At 38.0% G+C, this 11,289-nt stretch overlaps 1 protein-coding gene across 1 annotated transcript in view; it reads left to right on the top strand.

The window, feature by feature from the left end:
* LOC102290703 overlaps positions 1–11,289 on the top strand; it is an 80,159-nt gene that overhangs the window by 48,711 nt on the left and 20,159 nt on the right. The window contains exon 2 of the mRNA XM_005949670.2: positions 7,068–7,172. Coding sequence (XP_005949732.1) covers positions 7,068–7,172 — 105 coding nt within the window. The remainder of the gene's footprint in view (positions 1–7,067; positions 7,173–11,289) is intronic.

Raw genomic sequence — 11,289 nt, 5'->3', positions numbered from 1 at the left:
TTCCTTTTTTATTGCAAGCCTTTATTTTTCCAGAAGGGATGTAATGATGAAAAAAACCTGCCAAAACCACACATGAATAAAACGGATCAAATGCAAAGAAAATTATAACTGCGTTTAATATAAAGACACAAAATAACAGCGCACGAATCAATAGCTCCATGTAGCCCTTTGAAAAGATGATCAATAAAAAATGTGGCATTCTTTGGTCGGTGGTAATAAAGTAACCTCATATTTACTTATATTACATATTTTATTGACTTTTGGCACTCTGAGATATTACACAGAGGCCTTACTAGTAGTGAGCAGTGACTTCATCTTTCCTTGCTGCATGCTCTTTAAAAGGTTGACTCAGTTTTTCTTATTGAATGCTGCTAACCTTCCAGGCTACTTATCACCTAGTTGTCACATCAGCCGGTATTCATTATAAGCAGTGAAAGAACATTTAAAGAGCTCAGTCAGTATAAAGGTGAACAAATGCCGCAGCATTTCCTACAGATCTCATCTTTTTCTTCATACACTGACAGAAAATATTCAATAATTCGTCTTTCTTTCATTTCTTTCTCTTTTTTTTTTTTTTGAAAAATGTTTTGACCTTGTCCCTAATTTTTAGTGCATTAAAGTGATGATTAAGCCACACCATGGGCAGCATAAAATGATCAATATTCTCCTTTTTATTCCCTTAAACCTGATAAAAGAGTCTATCTACATCCTGACTGTGGTTTGTCATTAGTGTTAAGAAAGTACAAGCTTGGAGAAAGAACATAACCCTGAGGGAGACAGAGGAAGAGAAATCTGTCAGTAAGAAAGTCATTTACAGGAGCAGCTCAGTGAGCATGCGAGGCAGGAAAAAAGCTGCAGAGGGGCTTCACTTCACACATCAGACTTATCAAGCCAGTTACAAGACATCGAAAATCAAATTAGTTACAGCCGACAGCTTTGTTTCACCAAAAGTAAAACATTTCAAGATATTGAGTTGAGCGGGGCAAAATGTGGACTATTTGATGCTTTATATTCTATTTCTTTCATATATTTTCTTCAACTGTAATGTAAAAAAAAGCAGAGGAGTCAAGATGAAACACTCAGGTCTAATCAGATGTTGACAATTACAGTAACAAGACATAACAGACAATTCTGCATCTGCAAGCAGATATGATCCCTGTTTTGGTTTCATGATATGAAAAAGGAAACTCAAATTCAGACAAATGTATACCAGCTGTCTGTAGGTCTATGGAGAAAGTTATCTTTTCTTCTAATAGCTTCATTCCAACCTTTCAACATTAGTCAAGTGTCCAGAATCATGAAATCAAGAGGATGCTCATGTTGCTCTGCATCTAACGGTTGTATCTTATTTATAATTTACCTATTGACTTCTTGTTAATGTCTATATAATCAGATATCATCATATAAATATGTAGAATTTGTAACCAAGGGACAAGATCTTCAGTACCAGAAGTCTTCTAGTTTTTTTTTGTTATTTCTCGTGAGCAATCATGTTTGAACATGCTTTGGCTGCACGCAGGTACCAAAATACAATCTTGAAAGCATCAATTTTCATTTTAAAGAATTAGAAATGAAAGAATTGGACATTCATCATTGGGTATAGATATAATGCATGTGCTGTATTATTGTGGCTAGACCAGAATCCCTAAAAACTGGGAGTTGTACCCAGAAAATCAAGTCAACAGACTAGCCAATAGGTTCATATTGGCATGTTGATAAGATGAAGGTCCATCAGAGTTGCTTTTGCTTTTCCATCCATCTTTTTAACTGCATATCCAATTCAGGCTTCTACACTAGGATAGGGTCCAGTACACAAGACAGGTTGCCAGTCTATCGTAGAGCCAGCACAGGAGACAGACAACCATTCATGCTCACATTCACACCTGTGACCAATTCCGAGTGAACTAATCACCAATTAACCAAATATGCATGTATTAAAATGTGAGAGCAACTAGAGAGAACCCCTGCAAGCCCAGGGAGAGCATGTAAGCTCCACACAGAAGTATGGAAATATGCTATTTAGTTATATGATTTAGTAAATTTGGTGAAAGTGAATTCCCTGTTTTTTCTTTTCTTCTTTTCCTGGTGTCTCATGAAGGGAAAACAGATTTATTCAATTCAGTTTCAGCTCAGTTGTATTCATATGGCATCAAATCACAACAACAGTTGACTCAAGGCACTTTATTTTGTAAGGTAAAGACCCTACAATAATACAGTCAACCCCATCAATCAGATGACCCTTTATGACCAAGCACTTGGTGACAGTCGGAAGGAAAAACTCCCTTTTAACAGGAAGGCACTAGCCTCATGGAGGGACACCATCGTTCGCCACGGTTTGGGGATAATGGGAGAAAGACAGGACAAAAAACATGTTATGGAAGAGAGCCAGAGATTAATAATAAGTAATATTTAAATGCACAGTGGTGTGTAAAGACATAGAGAGTCAAACAGCCAAGACAATGTTACTGCAGCTACTTTTACTTAAGTCTCTTCAAACTCATCTGCAACTGAATAATGTTTGAGTAATGCTTGAACAGACACAGTTGGATGAATTACCAATCACCCACTTAGGTCACAAGGCAGAACAGTGAGATGTTATGCTCATTCTCTCATGAACCAAACACCTGAGCACTGAAATAAACTGGAAATTAAAGCAGGGAATGCAGCAGCCAGCATCACATCTGTATTTTTAAATGCAGTTGTTTACCAGCTTTTGGAGATTGACTGATATGTCGTGACTCACCTCTACTTCAGTTAGCTGAGTTGTTTTTTTTTAAATACATGTGGTCTGACTAAGCAGCTATTCAGAAATTGTTTTTCACACTGAAAACTGTGCTTGTAAGATGTAGTGTGGATTTGGGAGGTTACTTTTTCTCCTCACAACTGTGCATCTGAGTTTGTCCAAAGGGTTTTAAAAAATTCATTCACTCTACAGGTCAGACAATTTCCCAAACTCTTCCACAAAGCTCTCCCACAACTGAAGTAAAAAAACAAAATAAAATTAAATTTAAAAAAAGGAATGAGATTTTCAAAGAACAGCAAGAAAACATCGTTATTTTGTTGCACAGCAGTGCACCAAAAGCTTCTAAACTGTAATGTGTTTTAATTTGAGTTTACTGAGCAGCAATTTCCAAGCTATCCAGCAAGTCATGTGTAATGGACATGGAAACCCATCCTCAGCGGGCTTAATGCAACCCAACGACATCTTTAATGACATAATGCAAACCTATGCCGTCTTTGATTAAATAATGCAAATGTAATGTTTCGTTGTGTAATAGAATAATGCAACATAAATTCGTTAGTTAATGGAATTATGGTAGCTACGGTAATCACTTCTCTGATGAGCTAATGCTGAGTAAAGGAGGAGATCCCTGCGGTAATGGCAGAGGATGGCAGCCGTTCTGGGACGTTGAGGGATTAAGGGAGGTTGTCTGTGTTTCCCCTCTGCTTTTGTCACAGGCTTTCTGTTTGTCTCTGTCTGTCCTCTATCACATTTTCTGTCTTTGTCTTTCTGTCTCCGGCCCCTCCTCTCCCACAGACCTCTTCACAATGCTCACAGTGCTCAGGAAGCTTCTCGATTTTTAGAGACAAAAAGTTGGAATTTTCCAACTTATGCAATCTGTGACGCACACACACACAGCCGAGTACCCAGACCTCCACTGAAGGTCGTGTCACAGATTGAGTTTTCCCTGCTTTAAAAGATAAATCAATCTTCCATTAATGGAGAATGTGTGTGTCTGCGTGTGTGCGTGCGTGTTAAAATCTTGCATTGCATTTGTGAAAGCACGTGGGCTTTAGACACACTTCTGTATGTTCTGTATAAAGAGAAATTATCACATATGGGTTTGCAAAACTGTGTGTGTTTTTTTTGTGCGTGTATATTTGGGTGTGTATCAGCTCGTGTGTGTGTGTGTTCACTCAGACACTCAGATTGCTGATCAATAATTGTGATTGAAGGGCCCATTAGCCATCGGAAGCAATAGAGACAGCATCACTCCAAATGACAAACTCAACAATGAACACACACAGACACACACACACAAACACTCACGCACACACAATATGACAGGTAACAAATTAAAAGCTTGAGTATGATGAATACACATCCCCATAAACGCATTTTACAACCTATACTGGTTATGGCTGTAATTTACCACTCCAGCCAACACACAGGGATTTTCCACAAACACATTTTGTTTTCATCTTGCTTCCTATGGCCAACTTTCAAAATCATGATTTATAAATATGCAAACACACTTTGAAATGTACTTTTCCGTCTTTATCTGATAAGTCAGATTTTATTTTTCTTTACATAATCTAAATGGCTGTGAACTGATTTTTCGAGTCTATGACTAATAATTTAATCAGCAGTCGACTTAATGCAGTTTTGTTTCTGTCTTCTCTTCTTTTTTCTTCGATAAGGAAAGAGAATATGAGGTAAATCTGCTTTAGACATGGTCAGAAGAGACATTTACACTTTACAAAATGCACAGCTAAAGTGCTTTTATCGTTATTTTATTATTTTCTGTTAACTATTTACTGTTAGAATTGGGAATGCTCATATTAAACATTGCCACATTTTGAAGTCACTGTATGTGCATTTGATCCCTGTGAGCGAAAAGGTTTCAGACTGCGCTAAATGCTCATTTTTTGTAAGCTTGGACCTGTAAGACATCAGACAGATGGGATATCCCTTATATGCTCCTCTGAAGCACACAGCCCTGGCTGTAGGCACATTCAATCCTTGTGCTAATAAGGGGCAAGGCTGGCTTAAAGGAAGAGGAAAGGATGCTAAAATACCTTGCTACAGACAGGGCATAAACTAAAAGTGGCTGCATCAGTGCAGATAATAACATCAAAATACTCCCTGATTTTGAACAATGAGAATCAAAGCTACTGTAGCAGACATGAAGATTACATAAAGGATATGAAAATGAGCATCACTGGTCCTCTTTATGTGAAAATGGCAATATGAAAAACATCTGTATTTTAAATTCCACTTGGCAGAAGTCAAATTCCTTAAGGGTATCAACACTAAAAGTGTTCATCATGCAAACTGGGCTTTTCCACAGTTAAATCATGTAGCCCGAAGGTCCTTAAAGTTTATATATTTATTTTTTATCCTGTGCAATAACATGAAAATAAAAACATTCTGTGTAACTCTGAGGCTTTGTTAGTTTGTTTGGTTTTGCATAACAATCTACGTCTTTGTAATCAGCTATTTCTCTCAAAACACCTTCAGGGCCTTCACATACATTTATGCATTGTATTTAACATCTTGATCAGATGATTTGAATACAAAAAAACATATTAGCTAGTTAATACTTTACAGTGCTTTAATATAAGTATTGTTTGTCATTTCTGTTGGGATATTGTGAAAATGACTATTTTCAATCTAATTGAACAAACTCTACATTTTTTAAAAGCTGCATGCCTTGTGATCTGAATAGTGTTACGTATTTTAAAATGTCATCTACCCCAGAAAAATACAATCACCAGTAATGATATTTTCATTTCATTTGTTTAATTGGGTTCTCTTTATCGCCTTTGAGGACTTGTGTGCAGATCTGATGAAGTTTAGTTCATGTTTGTTGGAGATATGTAGAAAATATATATTAGAGGGTTTACAAATCTTTTTTCTTATTCTGTAATAAGCAGAGTGTTTACACAGAAAAACCATTACCTAAAATTCATTACAGTCAGCACACATAGACAAATCGAAAAGATCTCTGATCTGCATTATCTCTAATGACCAGCACTCGGGTGACTTCTCTTGTTGCACAAAAGAAGTCCAATTGTAAAGAAGACCTTGAGAATATGACTTCACTTTTCACTCAGACTATGACTTGAGTAACAGTTTAAGAAGAGTTTACAGTCTCAGTCACTGGTTGCAAGTCTTGTGCATTATACCATGATATTCATTTAGAAACTTATGGTCCGTCTAAAATAGATGATAAAGCAAGGTATGATAGGGTAGGTAGGGTTTCTACTCTTGTCAGTGACAGGCTGCTACTGTATAAACCTGGGGGGGTCCTTCGTCTTTCACCCTCACCTTCCTGCCAGGGTTCAAGATACCATGATGTCAAAGGACATACTGAAGAGTCAAGGTTTCAATATCCAGTCAATGCATTCAGTTAGTTCATTTCACTTCATCCATCTATTCTATTCTGATTATCCAATTCAGGGTAATGGGCTGCTGGAGTGTATCCCAGCTATGATAGGGCGAGAGACAGGGTACACCCTGCACAGGTCACCAGCCTGTTACAGGGCCAACACAGAGAAACAGACAACCAGTATGGAAACCCAGTAGGTTTTCAATTAGATGGCTCCCAGTGACCAAGTACTACACAGAGGGAGAGGAAAACTCCATTTTAACAGAACAAAACCTCTGCAGAACAAGCAGGGCAAACATCTGTCCTGACCAGCTCGGGGGTGAGAAGAAAAAAAAAACAGGCACAGGGAAACAGAACACACACTGGCCTGGGACAGAGAAGACACAGTTTTATGACATGCAGAGATGGTGTACAAACGCCTATAATAGAGGAGGGTGCTGGTCTGTGTATCACAGAGAGTCTGAGTTTGATTTGGCCCTAATTACAAGCTTTATTAAAAAGAATGATTTAAGTCTGTTCTTAAAATCTTTCATTTTCAAAAGTCCAAAGGAAAAAGTGTGTATAGGAGGAAGCTATAGCCAAACTTTTAAAGAGATAAAACTGTGATAGTTTGCTGAAAATTAATCTGGAAAGAAACTTTGTGTGATACAGCTTCATCTTTGTTTTTCCTCCTTTTTTTTCACACTGTACTCCCTTTTCACTAACCAGAATCCTTTTGCACATGAAATAAAGAAAATAATATGCTTCATGCTTCAAAAAGTACCATTTAAAAAATGAATATTTTTCTAATAAAAAATCATCATAAACTGAGAATAAAGAGCCATATGTCTTGTTAATGGAGCAATAACTCCCAAGGTCACCACACAGACACAATATAAGAAATGATATTTTCATATTAAGACTTTCACTCCTTTCTCCTTGTCTGATTTCCTTCTCACCTTTGTCTCTCGGTAGGAGGAGGGGGACTCGAGGTTTTACTGTGAGCTCTGCGATAAGCAGTATCTGAGACACCAACAGTTTGACAACCACATCAACTCCTACGACCATCACCACAGGCAGGTGAGTCATGCCACCTTAACAAGGCACCAAGAGGTCTGGTTTATCCTGCCACAGAACACCTTAAACCTTCCAGACCAAGGTCATGGATTTATTACATCCCAGTGCCACAACAAGCAGTCGAGTCTGATTTCAGACACACGGCAGAACACTCGCTGTGGTCTACAAAATCCCACTAACACAGAACCGTATCCATCCTCATGACCACTATGACTAAAAATTGCAGCACTTCTGATTCATTTCATGGAAGAATTCACAGTTACATTATGACAGGATTAGCTTCTTTTTTTTTTACTCGGAGTGGACATGGTGACAGAGTAGCACTAGGCAAAGCCCGTTGTTTGGTAACCCACTATTATAATGTGATTAATATGGATAATAATGTTCTTAATATATGCAAATTGCCAAGACCTCAGCTCAGAAGTCATGACAAGAGACAGAGACACAGGGTGAAGGCCAGTAAATACTAATTTATTTTAACAAAAAACATGAAATTAACATAAAAATACCAACACAAAGACGACCGTGAGCTCTGGAAGTCAGTTTCATCAGTACCGAGAATGTGTGAGTGGATTAGTGAACAGTACGCTGGTGGGAATGTTGAGTGGCACGAAGCAAAGATGCATATGGAACAAGGGCCCCCAAAGGTTTAGTTTTATGGATGAAACACTGGGCCAAAGCGTCTGCAGCTGACCTGATGGTCTGGCCCACACACCGCACAGCAGTAGAACATGTAGGCAAACAAGACAAGCAAGCAGAACATCAAACCATAAAGCCCGGGTTTTTCTTTCCTCTGTGATGAGCAGAGAAAATGTATCAAAGCATCTTTTGACCAAGTGGTGCTAAAAAAAAAAGCAAAAACAAAAATAAAAAAGCTGAGTTTACAGTAATTAGCTCTCTGTGGTAGAGAGCGAGAGGGAAAGCACACACTCAAGAGAAGAAACCAGAAGTTTGAACAACTTTATGTGTGTTGAAATATACGTTTTGATCTACTTTTTAAATATATTCGTATTCAACAACATTACACACAACAGACACTTTATTAGGCACACACTGCTAGCTTTCAGAACTACTTTAAAATTTAATGACATAGATTCACAAAGGTGCTGGAAACATCGCTGAGATATTTTAGTCCACGTTTTCATTATTGCGTAATACAGTTGCTGCAGATTTGGAACTGTATAATAATAATGAGAATCTCCCATTCCACCACATCCCAAAGGTGCACTATTGGACTGAGCCCCATTACTCTGGAGGCCACTGAAATACAGTGAACTCATTGTGCTGTTCAAGAAACCAGTGTGAGATTACTTAAGCTTTGTGACATGGTGCATTACATCTTGTTGGAAAAGATGGACACACTGTGATCTTGAAGGAACGGACAGTGTCAGCAACAACATTCAGGCAGGCTGTAGAGTTCAAACGATGCTCAGTTGGTACTAAGAGGCTCAAAGGGAGGTACGTGCAGCAAGTATCCCACAAACCATTACACCATCACCAGCATGGACTGCTGATAAAAGGCAGGATGGCTTTAGGTTTTCATGCTGGTTATGCCAAGTTTTTACCCTACCATCCAGATGTTGCAACATAAATCCAGACTCCTCCTATGAAGCAGCATTTCCCAGTCTACTGACCAATTTTGGTGAGCCTGTGTGAACTGTAGCCTCAGTTACCTTTGTTTAGCCCACATCAGTGGCACCTGTTGTGGTCTTCTCTTGCTGAAAGCCATCAGTATCAAGGTTGTCATGTATTCAGAGATGCTCTTCTGCATATCTTGCTTGTAACTGGTTATTCGAGTTGCTGTTGCCTCTCTCAGGTAAATGCTGTCTGGCTATTTTCCTCTGACTTCTGACATCAGCAAGGTGTTTCCACCGAGACAACTGCCGCTCACTGTAGAGTTTCTCTATCTGGTCTGTTTTCTTTAATCCCTAAAGCTGTTTGTGTGTGAAAATCCAGTGGATCAGCCATTGTTGAAATAGTCCGACCGCCTACACTTAATGTCACTTAAATCACATTTCATGTCCTGAATTGCTCAGGTGCTCCCATGTGATTGGCTCATTAGATATTTTCACTATCAAGAAGTTGAACAGGTGTACCTAATAAAGTGGGAAATGAGTTTATATTAGGTCCTTGTTACAGTTCTTGAATTTATATACTTTATATATATATACCAAGAGATCTGAAGCAGAAATTTAGATAGTTTGTTTAAAACTGTTGTCCCTTTAACAGTTACACAGCTTGTGTGTGTTAGACTATTGTGGCTGATGTTACAAATCAATAAGTACAACTGTTTTATGGCAGCATTAGATTTTTTAAAAATGATTTTCGTATCAATGTGATTAAGTATCACAACCAGTCAGATCTTCAACTTACAAGATTCGCCAAAAACAAATATTCTTCTCCTCTTTTTTTAAAATCCATTAACGATTGATTTTTTTCACATAATGCATGGCGGTTTTATCTGATGACACAGCCCACTGTATATCAGTATTATGCCCCCCCAAAATTGTATAATGTTATATTGGATTTTATACATATCATCCACGGGCCATTTGCACTTGAGAAAGAGAGAAAGAAAATAATATAAAAAAGTAAGAGTAAACACTGAAATAATCAATGTTTAATATATACAAGTTATTTTATTGGGCAAAAGCAGTCATCAGTTTTACTTTATATGTACAGATAGTTGATGTTGGGGCGACATGGTTTGGGTCTTCTTAGAGGAAAAGGTCAACACAAATCAATACAAAGATGTTCTGAGTGATCACGTTCATCATATGATGATACATTTCTTCTAGTGTCTTCTAGGATGACAGTAATCATATCGATAGGGTACGAGGGTCACATATTTGATAAGTTTGAAAATGATGTGAATCGTATCCTAGAAACAGTCACTAGAATTGCATTGAAGACTTAAGGAAGACATTAGACTAATGTGTTTTCCATCATCAACAAAACACCAAATGAGGAAATATCATTTGGAAAAATGGTGTTCGTTACTGTAGCAGAGTTCAAAGGCTTGGAGAATCAATGCCAAAGAGCTCCACGTGTGTTGGTTACTCATAAATCTACACATTGAAGTGTCAGGTTTCAAGTTAGTAAATTGTGATAAGAAGCAAAGTCCAGAGGAGGAAGGTGCAATGGCGTAAGTTAAATGCTGGACTTTCACCCAAGAGAATATAGCTTTCAGTCCTATTATTTCCCAAGATTTCCCAGCAGGACATTGCATTGTAATGAGGTGATCGATGTTATTATCCTCTAGTCAGTGGTTTTAATCTTGTGGTTGACTAACCAGCATGCATAGACATTCCTCATGAAGATATTCCGAAGTCTATACCTCTATAGAGTAAGACATAAAGATTAAATGAAATCTATAAAGCCAATAATAGGCAAACAGGGTCATTTTAGGTTAAAAATCAACAGTACAAATTCTCCTAATTAAATAAAAACACAAAGATTATCAATAATGCAGCCTGATTACCTGAACTAAATATGTGAAATTGTCGCATTGCTGCAACATTCTTCTCTCATTATTTTTCTCTCTTCAGTTGGATGTAAAAAAGAGAGATGTGGAGGAAGGCAACTCTGAGAACTTGCAGCTGTTTGGGTGTTTACAAAATTATAGGTGCTGGGAGGAATGTATTTGCTGCAATTACCATTTGTTCACTTGCAAGTGATGAAAGAGGCATAATATTTTTCACAGTTAGCTGTGTGTCAGAGTTATTAGGTTTACTTGAGGATGCGGAGCATTTAGGGCATATTGTTCGAGACTGCAACACTTGCAGGAAATGGATTTTCCAGCACTAATATTCTCTAGCCTGCACACACTCGGCTAAGCTGCCCATCTTTTGGTTCACGGTCAGTCACGGTCCCATTTTCTTTTAGAAATGAAGTGGTTTGCAGAGGGACTACGTCACCAGCGCTTGATGTGCTGCTGTGACAGATGAAACGAGCCAGACTGAGAAAAACAACCATCCACAGTTTATCCTATATATGCTGCTTACAGAGACATATTTTTTTTTTATCTTATAAAATATATAAATTAAACAGTGAGACCTGTCAGTCGCAGAAAGGTGACACATCATTTTTTGTGTGTGCTCTGCACTCCAGCACTGTGAAT

The sequence above is a fragment of the Haplochromis burtoni genome, unplaced genomic scaffold (assembly GCF_018398535.1).
Source record: "Haplochromis burtoni strain Fernald_Lab_line unplaced genomic scaffold, NCSU_Asbu1 Contig_106, whole genome shotgun sequence".
Lineage (NCBI taxonomy): Eukaryota > Metazoa > Chordata > Actinopteri > Cichliformes > Cichlidae > Haplochromis > Haplochromis burtoni.
Note: the sequence above shows the minus strand (reverse complement) of the source record. Positions and strands in the feature narration are given on the sequence as shown.